This window comes from Nerophis ophidion, linkage group LG11, assembly GCF_033978795.1.
Source record: "Nerophis ophidion isolate RoL-2023_Sa linkage group LG11, RoL_Noph_v1.0, whole genome shotgun sequence".
NCBI lineage: Eukaryota > Metazoa > Chordata > Actinopteri > Syngnathiformes > Syngnathidae > Nerophis > Nerophis ophidion.
In genome coordinates, this window is record NC_084621.1 from 19,364,967 (window position 1) to 19,391,945 (window position 26,979).

General features: G+C 38.0%; 1 protein-coding gene across 1 annotated transcript; it reads left to right on the top strand.

Moving 5' to 3' along the window:
• Positions 1–4,848: 4,848 nt before the first annotated feature.
• On the top strand, positions 4,849–20,718 carry LOC133562429 (protein shisa-7). Its single transcript, XM_061916615.1, has 5 exons — positions 4,849–5,477; positions 8,238–8,392; positions 12,017–12,082; positions 19,463–19,648; positions 19,742–20,718. Exons 1-5 carry the CDS (start codon positions 4,849–4,851, stop codon positions 20,716–20,718), a joined length of 2,013 nt encoding a protein of 670 aa, XP_061772599.1.
• The last annotated feature ends 6,261 nt before the right edge of the window (positions 20,719–26,979 follow it).

Sequence of the window (26,979 nt, forward strand, 5' to 3'; positions counted from 1 at the left end):
CTTTTGGGCCAGTTAGATGACCCTTTGGGCCAATTAAATTACCTTTTGGGCCACTTGAAGGACATTTTGGGAAAATAAAGGACCTTTTGGGCCACTTAAAGGACATCTTGGATTACTTAAAGGACATTTTGGGCCAGTTATTGACTTTTTGGGCCAGTTAAAGGACCTTTTGGGCCTGTTAAAGGGTCACTTAAAATACCCTTTGGGCCAGTTAAAGAACATTTGGGCCACTTAAGGGACCCTTTGGGCCACTTAAAGGACCTTTTGGGTCACTTATGAGACATTTTGGGCCAGTTAAAGGACCCTTTGGGTCTGTTAAGGGGTCACTTAAAAGATCCTTTGGGCCAGTTAAAGGACATTTTGGGCCAATTGAAGGACCTTTTGGGCCACTTAAAGGACCTTTTGGGCCAATCGAAAGACCTTTTGGGCCAGTTAAAGGACCTTTTGGGCCAATTGAAAGACCTTTTGGAACAATTAAAAGACCTTTTAGGCTGATTGAAGAACCTTTTGCGCGGAAATAAATACCTTTTAGGCCAACCCAGGGACCTTTTGAGTCAAATAAAATACATTTTAGGCCAGTTAAAGGACCTTTCGGGACAAATGAAGGACATTTTTAGGCCAATGAAAGGCCCTTTTAGGCCAATCAAAGGACCTTTTGAGCCAAATAAATTACATTTTGGGCCAGTTAAAGGACCTTTTAGGCCAATTATAGGACATTTTCAGGCCAATCGAAGGACCTTTTTGTCCAATCGAAGGACCTTTTGGGCCAATCGAAGGACCTTTTGGGCCAATTGAAGGACATTTTTATGCCAATCAAATTACCTTTTTAGGCAAATAAATTACCTTTTGGGCCAGTTAAAATACCTTTTAGGCCAAATGAAGGACTTTCTGGGCCATTTAAAGGAGCCTTTGTGCCAATTGAAGGACTTTATGGTCCAATCGAAGGACCTTTTGATCCAATCGAAGGACCGTTTGGGCCAATTGAATGACCTTTTTAGGCCAATGGAAGTACCCTTTGAGCCAAATAAAGGGCCTTTTGGGCCAGTTGAAGGACCTTTTTATGCCAATTGAAGGACCTTTTGTGCCAATCGAAAGGACCGTTTGGTCCAATCAAAGGGCCTTTTGGGCCACTTAAAAAACCTTTTGGTCCAATCTAAGGACCTTATGGTCCAATTGAAGGACCTTTTGGTCCAATCTAAGGACCATTTGGGCCAACCGAAGGACCTTGTGGGCCACTTTAAGGACCTTTTGGTCCAATCTAAGGACCGTTTGGTCCAATCTAAGAATCTTTTTGTCCAGTCTAAGGACCGTTTGGTCCAATCGAATGACTTTTTGGGCCACTTAGAAGACCCTTTGGGAAATCTAAGGACCGTTTGGTCCAATCGAAGGCCCTTTTGGTCCAATTAAAGGACCTTTTGGTCCAATCGCAGGACCTTTTCGGTCCCTTACAAGATCTTTTGGGCTAAGGACCGTTTAGTCCAATGTAAGGACCGTTTGGTCCAATCTAAAGACCTTTTGGTTCCAAACGAAGGACCTCTTGGGCCACTTCAAAGACTTTTTGGTTCAATCTAAGGACCGTTTGATCCAATCGAGGGACCTTTTTGGCCAACCGAAAGACGTTTTGGGCAACTTAAAAGACCTATTGGTCCACTCTAAGGACCATTTGGTCCAAGCTAAGGACCTTATGGACCAATTAAAGGACCTTTTGGGCAATTTAAAAGACCTTTTGGGCCAATCTAAGGACCGTTTGGTCCAATCTAAGGACCCTTATGTCCAATCTAAGCACCTTTTGGTTCCAATCAAAGGACGTTTTGGGCCACTTCAAAGACCTTTTGTTCCAATCCAACGACCTTTTGGGCCAATTAAAGGTCCTTTTGGGCCACTCAAAAGACCTTTTGGGTCAATCCAAGGACCGTTTGGTTCAATATAAGAACCGTTTGGTCCAATCGAAGAACCTTTTGGGCCACGTAAAATACCTTTTGGGCCATTCTAAGGACCGTTTGGTCCAATCAAACGACCTTATGGGCCTACTGAAGGACTTTTGGGCCACTTAAAAGACCCTTTGGTCCAATCTAAGAACCGTTTGGTCCAATCAAAGGACCGTTTGGTCCAATCGAAGGACCTTTTGGTTCAATAAAAGGACCTTTTGGTCCAATCGCAGGACCTTTTGGGCTAAGGACCGTTTAGTCCAATGTAAGGACCGTTTGGTCCAATCTAAAGACCTTTTGGTTCCAAACGAAGGACCTCTTGGGCCACTTCAAAGACTTTTTGGTTCAATCTAAGGACCGTTTGATCCAATCGAGGGACCTTTTTGGTCAACCGAAAGACGTTTTGGGCAACTTAAAAGACCTATTGGTCCACTCTAAGGACCATTTGGTCCAATCTAAGGACCTTATGGACCAATTAAAGGACCTTTTTTGCCAACCAAAGGAACTTTTGGGCAATTTAAAAGACCTTTTGGGCAATCTAAGGACCGTTTGGTCCAATCTAAGGACCCTTTTGTCCAATCTAAGCACCATTTGGTTCCAATCAAAGGACGTTTTGGGCCACTTCAAAGACCTTTTGATCCAATCCAACGACCTTTTGGGCCAATTAAAGGACCTTTTGGGCCACTTAAAAGACCTTTTGGGTCAATGTAAGGACCGTTTGGTTCAATATAAGAACCTTTTGGTCCAATCGAAGGACCTTTTGGGCCACTTAAAATACCTTTTGGGGCACTCTTAGGACCGTTTGGTCCAATTGAAGGACCTTTTGGTCCAATTAAAGGACCTTTTGGTCCAATCGCAGGACCTTTTGGGTCCCTTACAAGGTTCAAACGACCTTATGGGCCTACTGAAGGACTTTTGGGCCACTTAAAAGACCCTTTGGTCCAATCTAAGGACCGTTTGGTCCAATCGAAGGACCTTTTGGTCCAATTAAAGGACCTTTTGGTCCAATCGCAGGACCTTTTTGGTCCTTTACAAGACCTTTTGGGCTAAGGACCGTTTAGTCCAATGTAAGGACCGCTTGGTCCAATCTAAGGACCTTTTGGTTCCAAACGAAGGACCTTTTGAGCCACTTCAAAGAATTTTTGGTTCAATCTAAGGACCGTTTAATCCAATCGAAGGACCTTTTTGGCCAACCGAAGGATGTTTTGGGCAATTTAAAAGACCTATTGGTCCACTCTAAGGACCATTTGGTCCAATCTAAGGACCTTATGGACCAATTAAAGGACCTTTTTGGCCAACCAAAGGAACTTTTGGGCAATTTAAAAGACCTTTTTGGCCAAATTAAGGACCCTTATGTCCAATCTAAGCACCTTTTGGTTCTAATCAAAGGACGTTTTGGGCCACTTCAAAGACCTTTTGTTCCAATCCAACGACCTTTTGGGGCAATTATAGGACCTTTTGGGCCACTTCAAAGACCTTTTGTTCCAATCCAAGGACCTTTTGGGCCAATTAAAGGACCGTTTGGTCCAATATAAGAACCGTTTCGTCCAATCGAAGGACCTTTTGGGCCACTTAAAATACCTTTTGGGCCATTCTAAGGACCGTTTGGTCCAATCAAAGGACCTTTTGGGCCTACCAAAGGACTTTTTGGGCCACTTAAAAAACCCTTTGGTCCAATCTAAGGACCGTTTGGTCCAATCAAAGGACATTTTGGGCCAGTTCAAATAACTATTGATCCAATCTAAGGACTGTTTGGTCCAATCAAAGGACCTTTTGGGCCTACCGAAGGACTTTTTGGGCCACTTAAAAGACCCTTTGGTCCAATCTAAGGACCGTTTGGTCCAATCAAAGGACATTTTGGGCCAGTTCAAATACCTTTTGGTCCAATCTAAGGACTGTTTGGACAAATCTAAGGACCGTTTGGTCCAATCGAAGGACCTTATGGGCCACATAAAATACTTTTTGCTCCAATCGAAGGACCATTCTAAGGACCGTTTGGTCCAATCAAAGGACCTTTTGGGCTTACCGAAGGACTTTTTGGGCCACTTAAAAGACCCTTTGGTCCAATCTAAGGACCGTTTGGTCCAATCAAAGGACATTTTGGGCCAGTTCAAATACTTTTTGGTACAATCTAAGGACCTTTTGGGCCTACCGAAGGATCTTTTGGGTCACTTAAAAGACCCTTTTGGTCCACTGAAAGGTCCCTTAGTTGTGCGTGTCCATGATGGTGCCATAAAAGTGTCTCCTGTGTGTTGCAGATGTGTTCCATGGTCTTGTCTGGCTCGACGTGAGCGCGTAGAAGAAGAATCCAAACTGCTTTGTCTCTTTTTGCACTTGGTGCCCCGCCTTGCCCGACGCTCCCCCGCCATACGTGCCTACGCACACTGCTGGTAATTTCATGTAATTATCCTTTCTCCTCCCGACACAAGAACCGTCTCCCACAAAAGTGATGGAGGCCCCGCCTTAAATGGCACATTTGGCGAAGGCGAGCTCGCACCAAGGGCCAGGGCTCGCCGCGTCCCTCACGTCCTCTCTTGGCCCCCGGCGCCTGAACGCCTCACGGCGAGCACGGTATGCCTAACGAGGAGGCGTGTCTACAAGGGCGGCGTGATTACGAGTGCCTCCTCTGAATGAGGAACACGCCTTCAGCTTCAGTTCCGCCGTCAGCCCAGGAATGTAGGAGGACCCAGAAGTGCTCCCGGGACTTTTTGCTGCATGCTTTGAGGGGGCAAGAACACTGCCATCTGCTGGACAAGAGTTATTGACATCATGAGGCACTTTAGGGCGCCGGAATCCGTTCTCAGTGGTCTCCTGGCGCGTCACGCTCCTCCCTGGCTGTGAGCGCAAGAACCTTTCCAAGCCATAAAACCTTTGGGTGACCAAATCCTCAAGAACTGAACGGCGTCCTAACCATGTCAGAATGACGCTCGCTGCCAATCTCCGACTCCTCGCCCTCCTCTCCCTCCTCGCCGCCGCCGCCGCCCCGGACCCCGCCCCGACCCCGGCCGCCCTTCGCTCCAGGAGCAGAGCCAACCCCCCTGAGAGAGTCCCGGAGGAGGCTCCGCCCCGAGCGGCGGCCCAGGTCATGTTCCCCAAGAACGTGACCTCGGCCGAGGCTCTGGCGCCCCCGCTGGGCGCGGCCCAAGTGTCGCCGCGGTTGATGGACGTGTGGATGGACGTGTGCCAGGGCTACTACGACGTGATGGGACAGTTCGACAGCGCCTTCAACTGCTCCAAGGACACCTACATCTACTGCTGCGGCACCTGCCACTACCGCTTCTGCTGCCCGGACCGCAACCGGCAGCTGAAGCAGGACAGCTGCAAGAACTACGACTCCCCCGAGTGGGCCAAGACCCAGCCCCCGGCCTTGGTCCTGGAGGATGAGCCGGGCTCCGACCCGGACGTGGACCCCCTGAGGCAGCAGAGCCACTACACGGGCTTCGTTATCGGGGGCGTGGTGGTGTTCATGGTGGCCGTGGCCGTGGGCATCAAGGTGGTCTTCAACAAGGTGCAACAGGAAGCCCACCAGCGAGACCTCAACATGCCCAGGTGACCTTTCGCACACATTTGGCACTTCCTGCTGTGCAACCAAACTTAGTTCTCTTAGTCATCGGCTGGCAAAGATTTTATGTAGCGGACGCTAGCAACGGTAGCATAGCTGTGTGAGCTACGTGCTAACACCCACACTTGAACAGAAACATCATGCTAGGTTAGCGTCTTTGCTGGCATTTTGATAGAAACACCATGCTAGGTTAGCATCTTTGCTGGCATTTTAACAAAGACGTCATGCTGGCTTAGCATCTTTGCTAGTATTTTAACTAGGGCTGGGCAACGATTAAAAATTTTAATCGAAGTTAATCGCACTTTTTCTCCGATTAATCGCGACTAACTGCTTTGTATACGCAAAGCCCAATAATGAATTCAAAAGTAGTGTGTAGTGCACATTTATTGGAATATTCTCCCACATGAACAAAAGCGCCAAAACATTTGTTGTGCAAACACAATTTAAATCAGTCCTTGTTAAACAGTATCAGTTAAATAGCATATTTTATGAAAATCAACTCAAAAAATGTAAATACAAACATTTAAGCTTATTGCCACTGCCAGGGTATTTAAGTTATCCTGTTTGTTATGGAAAATAAATATAATCTACATACAAATCTCTGAGCCACAATCATAACATCTGAACAGCCAATTTCTGAGGTAACAGCAGAAACATTTTTTTTATCAGGGATCTTATGTTTAAAAAAACTATATTATAGGTAGTGGGCTGTTTTAGGGAATTTTTGATCAAATTATCCGTAGTAGCAATATTAATAATGTTGTGTTTATTCTGCGTAGTGCACTTAAAATAATTACGACCATATCTAGGAATTTTGGGAATTTTCCGATTGTTTGCTTGGTGCTTTGATAAACTGAACGCATATACATGGTACTATATTGTGATGTTATGAGCCAGGGAAAAAAAGAACTACCCTACCCAGCATGCAACAGGAGTGACGAGCATGCGCGGTAGCCCGGTATAGGTTGTGTCGCCATGACGGCATCTTGTATGTTGTGATATGCACGCTCTGAAAGTAAACGTTAAGAACTCAGCTAACACTCCTCGTCTGCATTATTCATAAATAGACAGACAACACAAATACTCCGCTGCTTCACAAGCCGCTGGATGTAGCCGGCAAAGTATTCCCATGCTAGCTAGCCGGTCTAGCAAGCACGCGTCATTCAGTCCAAAACGGCCCGATCCATCCACATTCAGAATTGTCTGGCGATCGTAAGTGATCCCGGAGTGACCACGATGTAAGCCAGCCAGGAAATTTGCAGAATTGTCCGGTATTTTTGCCAAATGTTGCATCTTTACCAAGAGCTCCTCGACGCCGAAGCTTATCCGGGCGACGCCATCTTTATAAGAAAAGGCGTTAACAAAATAAAAGCATGTAAACAACATATGCAAATGCGCGATAAAATAATTGTCGGCGTTAATAGATTGATGAGTTAACTCGTAATTAACGCATTAATTTGCCTACCCCTAATTTTAACACAAACATCATCTCAGGTTAGCATCTTTGCTGGCATTTGAACAGAAACATCATGCTAGTTTAGCATCTTTGCTGGCATTTAAAACAGAAACAAAATGCTAGGTTAGCATCTTTGCTGGCATTTTTAACAAAAACATCATGCTAGGTTAGCATCTGTGCTTGCATTTTAACAGAAATAAAATGCTAGATTAGCATTTTTGCTGGCATTTGAACAGCAACATCATGCTAGGTTAGCATCTTTGCTGGCATTTGAACAGCAACATCATGCTAGGTTAGCATCTTTGCTGGCAGTTTAACAGCAACATCATGCTAGGTTAGCATCTTTGCTGGCATTTGAACAGCAACATCATGCTAGGTTAGCATCTTTGCTGGAATTTGAACAAAAACGTCATGCTAGTTTAGCATCTTTGCTGGCATTTTAAACACAAACACCATGCTAGGTTAGCATCTGTGCTGGCATTTTAACAGAAATAACATGCTAGGTTAGCATATTTGCTGGCATTTGAACAGAAACGTGCTGAGTTAGCATCTTTGCTGGTATTTAACAAAAACATCATGCTAAGTTAGCATCTTTGGTGGCGTTTTAACAAAAACATCATGCTAGGTTAGCATCTTTGCTGGCATTTTAACAAAAACATGCTAGGTTAGCATCTTTGCTGGCAGTTTAACAGCAACATCATCTTAGGTTAGCATCTTTGCTGGCGTTTCAACAGAAACACAATGCTAGGTTAGCATTTTTGCTGGCATTTGGGTTAGGGTTAAGGTTATTTGCATCTTTGCAGGCATTTGAACAGAAACATCATGCTAAGGTTAGCATCTTTGTTGGAATTTTACCAGAAACATAATGCTAAGTTAGCATCTTTGCAAGCCTTCCAAAAGAAACATCATGCTAGGTTAGCATCTTTGCAAGCCTTCTAAAAGGAACATAATGCTAGGCTAGAATCTTTTCTAGTGTTTTCATAGAAATATCAGGCTAGTTTTGCATCTTTGCTAGAAATATAACAGAAACATCATGTTAGGTTAGCATAATTGCAGGCATTTTAACAGAAACATTGTGCCAAGTTAGCATCTTTGCTGGTATTTAACAGAAACATCCGGCTAGGTTAGCATCTCTGCTAGAATTGTAACATAAACATCATGCTAGGTTAGCATCTTTGCTGGCATTTTGATAGAAACACCATGCTAGGTTAGCATATTTGCAGGCATTTTAACAGAAATATCATGTTAGGTTAGCGATTGCGTCCCTCTTGACACCACGGCCTGTGTCCAGGGCCCTGGTGGACATGTTGCGCCACCAGTCCAGTCCAGTCCAGCAGGACGAGAGGAACAACAGCCTGGCTTTGGCGGTGGGAGACGGCCAGGGGACGCTGGGGAGACCTCCTAAAAACCTCTACACCTCGGGACTGCCCAGCAAGGACAACCGACGTGAGCCGCTCTTTTTATTTATTACGTCGGCGCTATCAGTTGTGAACAACATGAAAGTTCTATCAGTTGTGAACAACACGAAGGTGCTATCAGTTGTGAACAACATGAAGGTGCTATCAGTTGTGAACAACATGAAAGTTCTATCAGTTGTGAACAACACGAAGGTGCTATCAGTTGTGAACAACACGAAGGTGCTATCAGTTGTGAACAACACGAAGGTGCTATCAGTTGTGAACAACACGAAGGTGCTATCAGTTGTGAACAACACGAAGGTGCTATCAGTTGTGAACAACACGAAGGTGCTATCAGTTGTGACCAACATGAAGGTGCTATCAGTTGTGAACAACATGAAGGTGCTATCAGTTGTGAACAACACGAAGGTGCTATCAGTTGTGAACAACACGAAGGTGCTATCAGTTGTGAACAACATGAAGGTGCTATCAGTTGTGAACACAATGAAGGTGCTATCAGTTGTGAACAACACAAATGTGCTATCAGTTGTGAACAACACGAAAGTGTTATCAGTTGTGAACAACATGAAGGTGCTATCAGTTGTGAACAACATAAAGGTGCTATCAGTTGTGAACAACACAAAGGTGCTATCAGTTGTGAACAACACGAAGGTGCTATCAGTTGTGAACAACATGAAGGTGCTATCAGTTGAGAACAACACGAAGGTGCTATCAGTTGTGAACAAGATGAAGGTGCTATCAGTTGTGAACAACATGAAGGTGCTATCAGTTGTGAACAACATGAAGGTGCTATCAATTGTGAACAACACGAGGGTGCTTTCAGTTGTGAACAACACGAAGGTGCTATCAGTTGTGAACAACACGAAGGTGCTATCAGTTATGAACAACACGAAGGTGCTATCAGTTGTGAACAACATGAAAGTGCTATCAGTTGTGAACAAGCTGAAGGTGCTATCAGTTGTGAACAAATAGAAGGTGCTATCAGATGTGAACAAGATGAATGTGCTATCAGTTGTGAACAACACGAAGGTGCTTTCAGTTGTGAACAACACATAGGTGCTATCAGTTGTGAACAACACGAAGGTGCTATCAGTTATGAACAACACGAAGGTGCTATCAGTTGTGAACAACATGAAAGTGCTATCAGTTGTGAACAAGCTGAAGGTGCTATCAGTTGTGAACAAATAGAAGGTGCTATCAGTTGTGAACAAGATGAAGGTGCTATCAGTTGTGAGCAACACAAAGGTGCTTTCAGTTGTGAACAACATGAAGGTGCTATCAGTTGTGAACAAGATGAAGGTGCTATCAGTTGTGAACGACACAAAGGTGCTATCAGTTGTGAACAAGTTGAAGGTGCTATCAGTTGTGAACAAATAGAAGGTGCTATCAGATGTGAACAAGATGAAGGTGCTATCAGTTTTGAACAACATGAAGGTGCTATCAGTTGTGAACAAGATGAAGGTGCTATCAGTTGTGAGCAACACAAAGGTGCTTTCAGTTGTGAACAAGATGAAGGTGCTATCAGTTGTGAACAAGATGAAGGTGCTATCAGTTGTGAACAACACGAAGGGGCTATCAGTTGTGAACAACATGAAGGTGCTATCAGTTGTGAACAACACGAAGGTGCTATCAGTTGTGAACAACACGAAGGTGCTATCAGTTGTGAACAAGATGAAGGTGCTATCAGTTGTGAACAGGATGAAGGTACTATCAGTTGTGAACAACACTAAGGTGCTATCAGTTGTGAACAACACGAATGTGCTATCAGTTGTGAACAAGATGAAGGTACTATCAGTTGTGAACAACACTAAGGTGCTATCAGTTCTGAACAACACGAATGTGCTATCAGTTGTGAACAACATGAAGGTGCTATCAGTTGTGAACAAGATGAAGGTGCTATCAGTTGTGAACAAATTGAAGGTGCTATCGGTTGTGAACAAGATGAAGGTGCTATCAGTTTTGAACAACATGAAGGTGCTATCAGTTGTGAACAAGATGAAGGTGCTATCAGTTGTGAACAACATGAAGGGGCTATCAGTTTTGAACAACATGAAGGTGCTATCAGTTGTGAACAACATGAAGGTGCTATCAGTCGTGAACAACACGAAGGCGCTATCAGTTGTGAACAAAATGAAGGTGCTATCAGTTGTGAACAAATTGAAGGTGCTATCAGTTGTGAACAACACGAAGGTGCTATCAGTTTTGAACAACATGAAGGTGCTATCAGTTGTGAACAAGATGAAGGTGCTATCAGTTGTGAACAACACAAAGGTGCTATCAGTTGTGAACAACATGAAGGGGCTATCAGTTGTGAACAACACGAATGTGCTATCAGTTGTGAACAACACGAAGGGGCTATCAGTTGTGAACAACACGAATGTGCTATCAGTTGTGAACAACATGAAGGTGCTATCAGTTGTGAACAACATGAAGGTGCTAGCAGTTGTGAACAACAGGAAGGTGCTATCAGTTGTGAACAAGATGAAGGAGCTAGCAGTTGTGAACAACACTAAGGTGCTATCAGTTGTGAACAACACGAAGGTGCTATCAGTTGTGAACAACATGAAGGTGCTATCAGTTGTGAACAAGATGAAAGTGCTATCAGTTGTGAACAACATGAAGGTGCTATCAGTTGTGAACAAGATGAAGGTGCTAGCAGTTGTGAACAACACTAAGGTGCTATCAATTGTGAACAACACGAAGGTGCTATCAGTTGTGAACAACATGAAGGTGCTATCAGTTGTGAACGAGATGAAAGTGCTATCAGTTGTGAACAACATGAAGGTGCTTTCAGTTGTGAACATGAAGGTACTATCAGTTGTGAACAACATGAAGGTGCTATCAGTTGTGAACAACACAAAGGTGCTATCAGTTGTGAACAACATGAAGGTGCTATCAGTTGTGAACAACACGAAGGTGCTATCAGTTGTGAACAAGATGAAGGTGCTATCAGGTTTGAACAACACGAAGGTGCTATCAGTTGTGAACAAGATGAAGGTGCTATCAGTTGTGAACAACACGAAGGTGCTATCAGTTGTGAACAACATGAAGGTGCTATCAGTTGTGAACAACAGAAAAGGTGCTATCAGTTGTGAACAACACAAAGTTGTGAACAACATAAAGGTGCTATCAGTTGTGAACAAGATGAAGGCGCTATCAGTTGCGAACAACACAAAGGTGCTATCAGTTGGGAACAACATGAAGGTGCTATCAGTTGTGAACAACATGAAGGGGCTATCACTTGTGGACAACATGAAGGTGCTATCAGTTGTGACCAACACGAAGGCGCTATCAGTTGTGAACAAGATGAAGGTGCTATCAGTTGCGAACAACACGAAGGTGCTATCAGTTGTGAACAACGTGAAGGTGCTATCAGTTGTGAACAACATGAAGGTGCTATCAGTTGTGAACAACATGAAGGTGCTATCAGTTGTGAACAACACAAAGGGGCTATCAGTTGTGAACAACATGAAAGTGCTATCAGTTGTGAACAACACAAAGGTGCTATCAGTTGTGAACAACATGAAGTTGCTATCAGTTGTGAACAACACAAAGGTGCTATCAGTTGTGAACAACACGAAGGTGCTATCAGTTGTGAACAAGATGAAGGTGTGGCATCCACTCATAAAAACTTTTTCATTTTTGAGGGCAGTGGGGAATGTTCAGCACAACTTCATCCACTCGTCAGGATCCAGCCCCAAACACACGGCGACCATCGGTAAGTCCCACTTTAAAACTTTCCTTAAAACCACGTTAGCAGGCTAATATGCTAATACGCTAATTCAGTGCTTCCTAAATAGCGGCGTTGGGACACAAACCGTTTAACAAACTCAGAAATTACAAAAACATAAAAATAATGTAAAATTATAATATCTGAAGTTGATCTAAAGACTAAAACATAGAGAGTAAAAAAAATAGAAATAAATATTTGACATATTTTTCCACACTTTTTTACACATTTTTTAAAATAAATAACAAATGAAAAAATATAATATCTGAAGTTGATCTAAAGACTAAAAAATAGAAAGTAAAAAAAATTTAAATATCTATTTGACTTATTTTTCACACTTTTTTTACACATTTCAAAAAATATATATAAATAATGAAAAATTACAGTATCTGAAATTAATCTAAGGACTAAAAAATAGAAAGTAAAAAAAAATTAAAATAAATATTTGACTTATTTTTCACACTTTTTTACACATTTGAAAAATACAAAATAAATAAATAATGAAAAATTTTATTATCAGAAGTTGATCTAAAGACTAAAAAATAGAAAGTAAAAAAATATATACTTATTTTTTTACACTTTTTTAAACTTTTTTAAATAAATTTAAAATAGATAAAAATTAAAAATTTTAATATTGGAAGTTGTTCTAAAGACTAAAGCATTGAAAATGACTTATTTTTATGACTTACTTTTAAACACTTTCATGACTGAGGCCCTTTTGGGTCCCTGGGACCTTTAGTGTAATTTATTTATTTCTGTTATGAATTATTGATCTATTTAAGGCTCCAATTACTTTAAATCAAATATTCCACTTTTGATTTTTTTATGTGAAGATAATGAATATTTTTGTGTGTTTGTCATTTAAAAAACAAAGTGTCCTTTGACAAAAATTATACAAATAACAAAAAAATTATATATTTTACTTATTTTTAAAACTTTCATGACTGAGCCCTTTCTGATTTGATTAGTGTGATCTATATTTGAAAAACCTCTCATTGCTAAAAAAAATAAATAATAATAAATTAAAATCAATGTTGTGATGAATTATTTATCTATTTATGGCTATAATTACTTTATATCAAACATTCCACTTTTGAATTACATTTTTGCTAATGATAATGAATATTTTGTGAGTTTGTCATTTTAAAAACAAAACTTCCTTTGACAAAAATGGTATAAAACACAACAAATGGAAAAAAATATATATATATATATATATATGTATATATAATATCTGAAGTTGATCCAGAGACTACAGCATTGAAAGTTAAAAAAAAAATAATAATATTTCACTTATTTTTAACACTTTCATGACTGAGGCCTTTTTGGGTCCCACGGACCTTAAGTGTGATTTTTTTTTTTAAATCCTGTCTTTGCTCACAAAAATAATAATAACTTAAAATCAATGTTGTTATGAATTATTCACTTATTTAAGGCTCCAAATTACTCTACATCAAATATTTCACCTTGAAATGTTTTTGGGTGAAGATAATGAATATTTTTCGTGTTTGTCATTTAAAAAACAAAGTTTATTTTGACAAAAATGGTATGAATAACAACAGCAATAAAAATTATGAAACATTATAATATCTAAAGTTGTTCTAGAGACTAAATCATTGAAAGTATTTTTTTTTAAATATTTTACTTATTTTTAATACTTTCATGACTGAGGCCTTTTTGGGTCCCTAGTACCTTAAGTGTGATTTATTTTTTCAAAAGCCTGTCATTGCTCAAATAATAATAATAATAAACTAAAAATCAATCTTGTTATGAATTATTGATCTATTTAAAGGTCCAATTACTTTACATCAAATATCCCACTTTGAAATATTTTGGGGTGAATATAATTAATATTTTGTGTTTGTCATTTAAAAAACAAAGTGTCCTTTGAGAAAAATGGTATAAATATGAACAACACCAAAAATTGTGAAACATTTTAATATTTGAAGTTAAACTATAGATGAAAGCATTGAAAGTAATAAATATATTTGACTTATTTTTTAACACTTTTATGACTGAGGTCTTTTTGTGTCCCCAGGACCTTCAGTGTGATTTTTTTGGGGTATTGCATTTTTTGTGTTTGTCATCTTAAAACCAAGGTTTTCTTTGACAAAGACCAAAAAACTTGGACAAAAAAAACTCTGATTACTGTCAGATAGACCTGAATTTTAAGTAAAGATTCAAGCTTTGAAAGTAAAGGGAAAAAAAGCATGACTTATTTTTTACACTTTTGTGAGTTGGACCCTTTTGGGTCCACAAGACCTTTAGTGTCGCTTTTTTGGGTTAAAACCTGTCATTGCTCAAAAATAAATACTAAATTAATATCAATATTGTTATGACTTATTGATCTATTTAAGGCTCCAATTACTTTACTTCAAATATTTCACTTTGAAATATTATTAGGTCAAGATAATGAATAGTTTATGTGTTTGTTATTTAAAAAAGTATGTTTATTTTGACAAAAATTGTATAAATAACAACAAATGAAAATAAAAAAATGAAAAATTATAATATCTGAAGTTAATCTAGAGACTAAAGCATTAAATGGAAAAAAATTACAAATATTTGACTTATTTTTAACACTTTCATGACTGAGGCCTTTTTGGGTCCCCAAGACCTTTTGGTGTGATTTATTTTTTTAAAACCTGTCATTGCTCAAAACTAAGAATACATCAAAATCATGGACTATATTTTTTTTATTGTAGTGCATATTTTGTTTGTTTGTCGTCTAAAAACCCAGGTTTTCTTAGACAAAGACTAAAAAACCTGAAAAAAGCAACTTCTATTACCAACGGATGGACCTGAATTTTAAGTAAAGATTTAACCGTTGAAAGTAAAAGGGGAAAAAAAAGTATGACTTATTTTTGACACTTTTATGAGTGGGACCCTTTTGGGTCCACAAGACCTTTAGTGTCGCTTTTTTTGGTTAAAACCTGTCATTGCTCAAAAATAAATACTAAATTAATATCAATATTGTTATGAATTATTGATCTATTTAAGGCTCCAATTACTTTACTTCAAATATTTCACATTTAAATATTTTTAGTTCAAGATAATGAATAGTTTGTGTTTGTCATTTAAAAAGTAAGTTTATTTTGAAAAAAACTGTATAAATAACAATAAATTAAAATTTAAAAAATGAAAAATTATAATATCTGAAGTTAATCTAGAGACAAAAGCATTAAAAAGAAAAAAAAATACAAATATTTGACTTATTTTTAACACTTTTATGACTGAGGCCTTTTTGGGTCCCTAGGAGCTTTAGTGTGATTTATTTATGAAAATTTTTTTTTGCTAAAAATTTTTTTTTTTTAAATCTATGTCGTATTATTGACTTATTAAAGGCTCAAATTACTTTACATAAAATATTGCACTTTTTAGTTTTTTTCTTTTGGAGAAGATAATGAATATTTTGTGAGTTTTTCATTTAAAAAACAAAGTTTCCTTTGACAAAAATTGTTTTAAGTAACACAAAATGAAAAAAAAAATTTTGAAAAATTATATGTTATAATAAATTAATCTAAAGACTAAAGCAGGGGTGTCAAACGAATGGCCCGCGGGCCGCATCAGGCCCGGGAACAGGTTTTATCCGGCACGCGGGATGAGTTTACTGTGTATAAAGATGAACCGGAAATTTTTGAATGAAAGAAACAGCTCTTCTACATGTGTCTAGTGGATGTTGCAAGAGCAATTCTGTGTAGATCAGGGGTCGGCAACCCGCGGCTCCGGAGCCGCATGTGGCTCTCGGATCACTCTGATGTGGCCTTGCTGCATACTTGCCGACCCCCCCACACATCTAGTGTGCGGCTGCTGACTCAACGTGCAAGCGACTGCAAGGCATACTTGTTCAACAGCCATACATGTTACACTGAGGGTTGTGATATAAACAACTTCAACACTTACTAATATGCGCCTTCTGTGAACCCACACCAAACAAAAATGACAAACACATTTCAGGAGAAAACATCCGCACTGTAAGACAACATGAACACAACAGAACAAATACCCAAAATCCCATGCATCCCTAACTCTTCCGGGCTACATTATACCCCCCCTCCGTGTGTCAGTTGAGGTGGGCGGGGTTTGGTGGTAGCCGGGTGTATAATGTAGCCCGGAAGAGTTCGGGATACATGGGATAAAGATAGAATACTATATTAACCGCAACATGTGAGTGTAAAAAAACAACAAAATTATTATTTGTACATTTTCAGAATGTGCTTCTTCTATTTTTAAACACAGAAAACAATCTGAAGGTGTCTTTATTTTTAAGTTATCGTGCAGGGATTTTAGCACTTGGGAGTAGATTTTTCTCCATGTGGCCCCCGATCTAAAATGAGTTTGACACCCCTGGACTAAAGCATTGGAAGTAAAAACATTTTTAAATATTTTACTTATTTTTAACACTGTCATGACTGAGGCCTTTTTGGGTCCCCGAGGACCTTTTATTTATGAAAAACCTGTCTTTGCTGAAAAAAAAAATTAAAATCTGTTATTATGAATTATTGACTTATTAAAAGCTCAAATTACTTTACATCAAATTTTTCTTTTTAAATTATTTTTTGACGAAGTTAATGAATATTTTTTGTGTTTTTCATTAAAAAAAAGTTTCCTTTGACAAAAACGGTTTAAATAACAAAAAAATAATTTTAAAAAAACAATGAAAAATTATAATATCTGAAGTTAGTCAAGAGACTAAAGCATTGAAAGTTAGAAAATGTATATATTTGACTTGTTTTTTTAACACTTTCATGAGTGAGGCCTTTTTGGGTCCCCAGGACCTTTAGTGTGATTTATTTATGAAAAACCTGTCTTTGCTAAAATATGTTTTTTTATGTTATTATGAATCATTGACTTATTAAAGGCTCAAATGACTTTACATCAAATATTTCACTTTTAATTATTTTTTGATGAAGATCATAAATACATTGTGTGTTTTTCATTCAAAAAAAGTTACCTTTGGAAAAAAACGGTTTAAATAAAAAAACAAATTTAAAAAAACTATGAAAAAATATAATATCTGAAGTTAGTCAAGAGACCAAAGCATTGAAAGTTAGAAAATGTATATGTTTTTACTTATTTTTTGACACTTTCATGAGTGAGGCCTTTTTGGGTCCCCAGGACCTTTAGTGTGATTTATTTATGAAAAACCTGTCTTTGCTAAAATATTTTTTTATGTTATTATGAATTATTGACTTATTAGAGGCTCAAATGACTTTACATCAAATATTTCACTTTTAATTATTTTTTGATGAAGATAATGAATATTTTGTGTGTTTTTCATTCAAAAAAAAGTTTCCTTTGACAAAAACGGTTTAAATAACAAAAACATGAATTTTAAAAAACTATGAAAAATTATAATATCTGAAGTTAGTCAAGAGACTAAAGCATTGAAAGTTAGAAAATGTGTATCTTTGACTAATTTTTTAAACACTTTCATGAGTGAGGCCTTTTTGGGTCCCCAGGACCTTTAGTGTGATTTATTTATGAAAAACCTGTCTTTGCTCAAATATTTTTTTTATGTTATTATGAATTATTGACTTATTAAAGGCTCAAATGACTTTACATCAAATATTTCACTTTTAATTATTTTTTGATGAAGATCATGAATATATTGTGTGTTTTTCATTCAAAAAAAAATTCCTTTGACAAAAACGGTTTAAATAACAAAAAAATTAATTTAAAACAAACTATGAAAAATTATAATAACTGAAGTTAGTCAAGAGACTAAAGCATTGAAAGTTAGAAAATGTATATATTTGACTTATTTTTTAACACTTTCATGAGTGAGGCCTTTTTGGGTCCCCAGGACCTTTACTGTGATTTATTTATGAAAAACCTGTCTTTGTTCAATATTTTTTAATGTTATTATGAATTATTGACTTATTAAAGGCTCAAATTAATTTACATCAAATATTTCACTTTTAATTATTTTTTGATGAAGATAATGAATATTTTGTGTGTTTTTCATTCAAAAAAAAGTTTCCTTTGACAAAAACGGTTTAAATAACAAAAAAATTATTTTAAAAAACTATGAAAAATTATAATATCTGAAGTTAATCAAGAGACTAAAGCATTGAAAGTTAAAAAATGTATATATTTGACTTATTTTTTAACACTTTCATGAGTGAGGCCTTTTTGGGTCCCCAGGACCTTTAGTGTGATTTATTTATGAAAAACCTGTCTTTGCTACAATATTTTTTCATGTTATTATGAATTATTGACTTATTAAAGGCTCAAATGACTTTACAACAAATATTTCACTTTTAATTATTTTTTGATGAAGATAATGAATATTTTGTGTTTTACATTAAAAAAAATGTTTCGTTTGACAAAAACAGTTTAAATAACAAAAAAATTATTTAAAAAAACTATGAAAAATTATAATATCTGAAGTTAATCAAGAGACTAAAGCATTGAAAGTTAAAAAATTTATATATTTGACTTATTTTTTAACACTTTCAATAGTGAGGCCTTTTTGGGTCCCCAGGACCTTTAGTGTGATTTATTTATGAATAACCTGTCTTTGCTTAAATATTGTTTTTATGTTATCATTAATTATTGACATATTAAAGGCTCAAATTACTTTACATCAAATATTTCACTTTTAATTATTTTTTGATGAAGATCATGAATATTTTGTGTGTTTTCCATTCAAAAAAAATGTTTCGTTTAACAAAAACGGTTTGAATAACAAAAAAATTAATTAAAAAAAACTATGAAAAATGATAATATCTGAAGTTAATCAAGAGACTAAAGCATCGAAAGTTAAAAAAACATATATTTTTGACTTATTTTTAACACTTTCATGACTGAGGCCATTTTGGGTCCCCAGGACCTTAAGTGTGCTTTATTTATGAAAAATCTGTCATTGATCCATTTACGGCTCCAATTACTTCACATCTAATATTCCACTTTGAAATATGTTTTAGGAACGATTTTGTGTTTTTGCAATAAAAAACAAACAAAAGTTTCATTGACAAAAATGGGAAAATATTTTTTTAAATTATGTTTAAGTTCATATGGACAAATAGATCTTGAGATGATCTGGATCAGTGGTTCTCCAACTTTGGTCGCCAAGTAGCGCCTCACCAAACACGTGTCTCTCCATTAAAGTACAGTAGCGTAGTAGACATAGTATTCATCAAAAACAAAACAGTATGTTCAACATTTTTGGTCCCTGTAGAATTACACACCGTTTGAACAGTCACACTGTGTTGGAATATTTCATGAAGTGATTCTTTGGCGCACCACAAGAGGGAGCCTGCGTACCACTGGTCTTAGAGAGACATGTAGACAAAGACGGCGATGTGCGCAAATCAAACCCTGCGATCTAACGCCTCGGTTCTTGTGTCCTGTGTGGTCCGGCAGAACGGACGCCCCGCATGAACAACGTCCAGCTGGCAGCGGGGGGCACCCTGCTCTCCAGCAAGCACAACAACACCAAGTCCCAGCCCGCCTTCCACCACTCGCTGCACAACCTGGCTCAGCTACCGCCCTCCTACGAGAGCGCCACCAAGCCGGAACTCAACAGATACTCCTCGCTCAAGCGGCTCGGTAAGTGCCCGATGAGGACTAACGTCCCCTACGATCTCCCCCACCGCTCTTGAACCCCCGCAACAAGTCAGAGAAATATGCTTTGGCTTTCAGAAAAAGGTCTGGATGAGTACTCATCTGGGTACTGCACCACCAAGCGGCGCCCGCATACCGCCCAGCCGGCACTTCAGTCCTCCCAGCACCACCTCCACTGGGGCGGAGACTACACCCTCGGCGGGAGAGGCACTCTCCCCAGGCATGCCGCCCGACCCTGGATCCCCCCGCCGCCCTCCGGCATGCCGGCTTCGCCCACCCCCAATCCGTACCCGTTGGACCCCCCGGAGCCCCAGTACAACCCCAATTACGACACCCTCTCCAAACCCCCGCGTAAGGTGAAGTCCTCCGACCAGCTGCTCAACATGGGGGACGTCCCCGGGAACACGGGAACCTTGTCCCGCATGTCCAAGAACCAGCAGCACCAGTACTACAAAGCCATGGCCGCCTCTGGTAAGAACTCCAACACACAGACACTTACCCGCAAGACCCAGGACAGGCAGGACAGGCAAGACAGGCAGGAGAGGCAAGACAGGCAAGACAGGCAGGAACGTTTGCTGATGTCCCCAGACCACTTGGAGGAGAGGATGGGTGGGATGGGGATGGTGGACCCGTACGCCCACACAGGAGGGGGCGGCGTCCCCACCTTGCCTCGCCAGCAGAAGGCCCAGTCCCAGCAGAACGTGTGCGCCACCCCCTCCCTGGACCGCCACCACATGATCAAGATGAACTCTCACCCGACCTCCGGCAGGGAGCAGGAGAGGAACCCGGGCATGAGCAGCCACATTGCCGGGGGGATGGGCTGGGCGGGGGAGATGCCCGGGGCAGCTGGCGTCGTCATGGGGACGGGAACGCTGGGGGGCCACAGCGCCAGGAGGATGGCCTTCGCGGCCAAGCGGCAGAACACCATCGAACAGCTGCACTTCATCCCGGGAGGGGGCGGTAGTGGTGGCGGCGGCGGCAGCGGATCGGGGGTCAGCGGAGGGAGCGGCAGTCAGGGGATCCGGACGGGGAGCAAAAACGAGGTGACGGTGTGAGCGCACCAAGCCAGAAGACGGACAGCTGCTAGACGTAGAGTTCTTGTGACAAGGTTTAGGCTCTTCTAATTAGTGTAGTGACAGCCACCAACCACGGAACACCTTTGTGACCACATCAGCCATATTTTCTACGCCAACACGCCATTCTTTGCCATATGTACGGTAGTACCCCGCATGTACCGTGCGTACCCACACAGCAGTGCCGTTACTCGCACCGAGCGGTTGGGAGGAACAAAGCTTGTACACTTGACGCTTTTTGAGACGGGAAAAGCACTCAGGAGCCATATTAGATAAGAGACATATAAATACACCAACGGACTGACGGAGGGAGGGAGGGATGGAGGGAGACCACGTGGGTCCTCGTCTCACCGAGCGCAGCCGACTAGTCGCCGGCCAGCCTTCGCCCACACCCATTTATTACCGAGACAGAGCTCGTGGGTGAGCAGAAAGACCGGATCCGTCTGACTGAAGACTTTTTGGACTTTGTGGGAGGTAGAGCCGGTGGACGCCCACCGGTCTGACGTCGCCTCCTTCACCCTATGTGACCTCAGTCCGCCGGTGGGTGGCGGGGGAAGGGGAGGTCTCACCGCCCTCTTTGAAGCGTCTCCCGCACGGGCTACCAAATATCCAAGAGCCATGGTTCTCATAACGACTTCTTTGACGTTCTGTTCTGTTCGGTTCGAAACTCAGCACAAGGTTGCACGTAGACCCCCGACGCGCCCTGCCAAGCCATTTTCACGGAGATAGAAAGAGGAAGCTGGTCTGACAATCACCCGGAGAAGATGGGTGGTCCTTTCCCAGAAGGTCCCCCTGCCACCCGCTCTGTCATAGACGCTACGGGTCTGACTCTTTGGGCACCTAACCAGTACATCCCGTTCCCATTCCTGGGGTGACGATTCGATTCAAACCGACTCTCCATTCAATCCAAATCTCTATTCAAAGCAATTCTCCATTCAAACCGGTTCTCGATTCAAACCGATTCTCCATTAAAACCGATTCTGGATTACGAATCGGTTTGGAATCGGGAAAATAAGAATCGCCCGTCGGATGTGAATCGATTTTTTTGTGCACTCCTATCAGGGTAACTCGAGTTAATCATCCCTAGGCACATAACACTTCGATCTGATTCCGATTCCCAGGGTGACGATTCGATTCAACATGATTGTCGATTCAGACCGATCCTGGATTCAAACCGATTCTGGTTTCAAACCGAATGTCCATTCTAACCAATTCTCGATTCAAACCAATTCTCGATTCAAACCGATTCTCCATTCAAACTGATTCTCCATTCAAACCGATTCTGGATTATGAATCGGTTTGGAATCGGGAAAATAAGAATCACCTGTCGGACGTGAATCATTTTTTTTTGTACACTCCAAATTGGGGAGTTAATCATCTTTAGGAACTTAACGATTTAATCTGATTCCTGGGGTAACGATTCGATACAACATGATTCTCGATTCAAACCGATTCTCCATTCAAACCAATTCTCATTTTAAACCGATTCTCCATTCAAATCGATTAAAACAATTTGATTGTTATTTGGAAAAACATAAAAAATGTATATATTTTTAAATGGATTTTTGAAAATCACGAATCGGTTAGGAATCGGGAAAATAAGAATTACCCGTCGGATGTGAATCGTTTTTTTTTTGTGCACTCCGAATAGGGGAGTTAATCATCTCTAGGCACCTAAGGCTTCGATCTGATTCCGATTCCTGGGGTGACGATTCGATTCAACACGATTCTCGATTCAAACCGATTCTCCATTCAAACCGATTTTCGAGTCAAACCAATTGTCGAAACAAACAGATTCTCGATTTAAACCGATTCTCGATTTGAATCAATTAAAACAAATTGATTGTTATGTGGAAGAAAATAAGGATATATTTTTTAATGGATTTTAAAAAATTCCAAATTGGTTTCGAATCGGGAAAATAAGAATTACCCGTCGGTTGTGAATCGTTTTTTTTGTGCACTCCGAATAGGGGAGTTAATCATCTCTGGGCACCTAACGCTTCGATCTGATTCCGATTCCTGGGGTGACGATTCGATTCAAACCGATTCTCCATTCAAACCGATTTTCGAGTCAAACCAATTGTCGATACAAACAGATTCTCGATTTAAACTGATTCTCGATTCAAATCGATTGAAACAAATTGATTGCTCTGCGGAAAAAAATACAAATATATAAATTGGTTTAGAATCGGGAAAATAAGAATTGCCCCTCAATTTTTTTGTTGCACTCCAAATAGGGGAGTTAATCATCTCTCGGCACCTAACGATTCGATCTGATTCCGATTCCTGTGGTGACGATTCGATTCAACACGATTTTCGAATCAAACCAATTGTCGATACAAACCGATTCTCGATTTAAACCGATTCTCGATTTAAATCGATTAAAACAAATTGATTGTTATGGGGAAGAAAATAAGAATATATTTTTTAATGGATTTAAAAAAATTCCAAATTGGTTTCGAATCGGGAAAATAAGAATTACCCGTCGGTTGTGAATCGTTTTTTTTTTGTGCACTCCGAATAGGGGAGTTAATCATCTCTGGGCACCTAACGCTTCGATCTGATTCCGATTCCTGGGGTGACGATTCGATTCAAACAGATTCTCCATTCAAACCGATTCTCCATTCAAACCGATTTTCGAGTCAAACCGATTTTCGAGTCAAACCGATTGTCGATACAAACAGATTCTCGATTTAAACCGATTCTCGATTCAAATCGATTGAAACAAATTGATTGCTCTGCGGAAAAAAATACAAATATATAAATTGGTTTAGAATCGGGAAAATAAGAATTGCCCCTCAATGTTTTTGTTGCACTCCAAATAGGGGAGTTAATCATCTCTAGGCACCTAACGATTCGATCTGATTCCGATTCCTGGGGTGACGATTCGATTCAACACGATTCTCGATTCAAACCTATTCTCCATTCAAACCGATTTTCGAGTCAAACCAATTGTCGAAACAAACCGATTCTCGATTTAAATCAATTAAAACAAATTGATTGTTATGTGGAAGAAAATAAAAATATATTTTTTAATGGATTTAAAAAAATTCCAAATTGGTTTCGAATCGGGAAAATAAGAATTACCCGTCGGCTGTGAATCGTTTTTTTTGTGCACTCCGAATAGGGGAGTTAATCATCACTGGGCACCTAACGCTTCGATCTGATTCCGATTCCTGGGGTGACGATTCGATTCAAACCGATTCTCCATTCAAACCGATTTTCGAGTCAAACCAATTGTCGATAGAAACAGATTCTCGATTTTAACCGATTCTCGATTCAAATCGATTGAAACAAATTGATTGCTCTGCGGAAGAAAATACAAATATATAAATTGGTTTAGAATCGGGAAAATAAGAATCGCCCCTCAATTTTTTTGTTGCACTCCAAATAGGGGAGTTAATCATCTCTAGGCACCTAAGGCTTCAATCAGATTCCGATTCCTGGGGTGACGATTCGATTCAACACGATTCTCGATTCAAACCGATTCTCCATTCAAACTGTATTCTAACCGATTCTTGATTCAAACCGATTTAAAAAAATGTTATGTTATTGGGAAAAACATAAGAAATACATACATTTTTTAAATTGGATTTTTGAAAATTACGAAATGGTTTAGAATTAGGAAAATAAGAAATGACCATCAGATGTGAATCCATTTTTTTTGTACACCCCAAATAGGCGAGTTAATATTCTGTAGGCACCTAATGATTCCATCTGATTCCGATTCCTGATGGTGACGATTTGATTCAAACCGATTCTCAATTCAAACCGATTCTTGCAATGTGTAATTTGGTATAATTATATTAGAACTATTCAAAATTATAACAATTAAATGTTTTCTTGTAATTAAAAAAAAATCGATTAAAAAAAAAAGTGAATTTAAAAATGATTCGAAAGTATTTTTTAAGAAAATTTGAAATTATTACAATATTATATATATATGTATATATATATATATATATATATATATATATATATATATATATATACATATGTATATAATTTTGTATATATTTTTTGTAATCGATTTTTTTACAATTACAAATTGGTTTTGAATCGGGAATAGAATCGTTTGTTTTTTTTCCGAAAACCTTTTTCAAAACAGGTTACAGGTTACAAAATGTATTTCTGTTTGCCTGGATATGGCCTTAAAACATATTTTTACAAACAGATTTTTTTTTTTTTCTCCTATCTTTCGAAATTGTGTTAAAAAAATGTAAATATAGATGATTTTTATTTTTATTTTATCGAACTGGTTTCGTATCGGGAAGAGAAAGACTTGCCGGATGTGAATTGATATAAATATTTTTAAACTATTTGAAAACGGGTTAAGGGTTGTAAAAGCTCTTTCTGGTTGCCAGGAGATGGCCTACAAACATGTTTTTAAAAACTGATCGTTTTTGGAAAAAATGTGTTTTTTTTCTCGAAATTTTTAAAAATCAATAAAAAAAATGTTAAATCATAAATGATTAGAGATATTTTTTTTAATGAAAAATTATTACACATTTTATATATATATATAAAATATATACATTTTTTTTTCCAAAAATGTTTACATAAAAATAAAAAACAATTTTTGAAAATTACAAATCGGTTTTGAATCGGGAAGAGAATCGATTTTATTTCCAGGAACATTTTCAAAACAGGTTATGGGTTACAAAAATTCCCTGTGGTTGCTAGGAGACGGCCTAGAAACATGTTTTTAAAAATTGATTGGGGTGGGGGAAAAAAATACAAATATTTATTTTCTTATAATTTTTTATTTTTTGATTATATTCTTCATATTTTTTTTTTTTTTTATAAATTTTTGAAAATTACAAATTGGTTTTGTACCAGGAAGGGAATCAATTTTTCCCCCGGAAAACTTTTCAAAACAGGCTACGGGTTACAAAAGCTCCTTCTGGTTGTTAGGAGACGGCCTCGAAACATGTTTTTAAAAACTGATTCTTATTGGGGCAGGGGGAAAAATTAAAATAGTTTTTTTCTTATAATTTTGAAAAATGGATCAAAAAGATGTTAAATCCTATTTTATTTTTTTAAGAAGATTACAAAATATTACTATGTACACAGTATACATATATATTACATTTTTTATTTTTTTTTATTTTTTTTTCATTAAAAAAAATGTAATCAATTTTTGAAAGCTACGAATGGATTTTGAACCAGGAAGGGTAATTTTCAAAAATGAATCACGTTTTTTAATGAACAATTTAATTAAAACATGAAAAATTGTGTGTGTATATATATATATATATATATATATATATATATATATATATATATATATATATATATATATATATATATATATATATATATATATATACACACAATTCTATTGATATATTTTTTTTCTTAAATTTTTTGGGATGGATTTTTGGGAAAATTACAATCCAAAATCATTTTATTTTTATAAAAAAAAAAGGAAAATTGTATAAATATACAATTTTTGTATTGTATAAATTATACAATTATAATTGTATAAATATACAATTTTCTATTATTTTTATGAAATGTTTTATAAAAACTTTTTCTATTGATTTTTTAAAATTACGGATCGGTTTATAATTAAAAAAAAATTATTAATTAAATTAATTAATTAAAAAGTGAAAAATTGTATATATATATATATATACATACAATTTTTCATTTTTGTATTAAATTCTTTATAAAAATTTGTATTGGTTATTGAAGTTTATGAATTGGTTTTGAATTGGGAATATATATATATATATATATATATATATATATATATATATATACAATTTTTCATTTTTTTATTAAATTTTTTATTTTTTTTTAATTAATTGATTTTTGAAAATTACGAATCGGTTTTGAATCGGGAAGAGAATCGATTTTATTACCGGAAAACTTTTCAAAACAGGCTACGGGTTACAAAAGCTCCTTCTGGTTGTTAGGAGACGGCCTCGAAACATGTTTTTAAAAACTGATTCTTATTGGGGCAGGGGGAAAAATTAAAATAGTTTTTTTCTTATAATTTTGAAAAATGGATCAAAAAGATGTTAAATCCTATTTTATTTTTTAAGAAGATTACAAAATATTACTATATACACAGTATACATATATATTACATTTTTTATTTTTTTTTTCATTAAAAAAAATGTAATCAATTTTTGAAAGCTACGAATGGATTTTGAACCAGGAAGGGTAATTTTCAAAAATGAATCACGTTTTTTAATGAACAATTTAATTAAAACATGAAAAATTGTGTGTGTATAT

Coding starts and splice junctions, on each gene's coding strand:
- LOC133562429 (XM_061916615.1), top strand. CDS start 4,849: ATGACGCTCGCTGCCAATCTCCGACTCCTCGCCCTCCTCTCCCTCCTC. Junction 8,393..12,016: donor GCCCAGCAAGGACAACCGAC/GTGAGCCGCTCT, acceptor TTTTGAGGGCAG/TGGGGAATGTTCAGCACAAC. Junction 19,649..19,741: donor CTCCTCGCTCAAGCGGCTCG/GTAAGTGCCCGA, acceptor TTTGGCTTTCAG/AAAAAGGTCTGGATGAGTAC.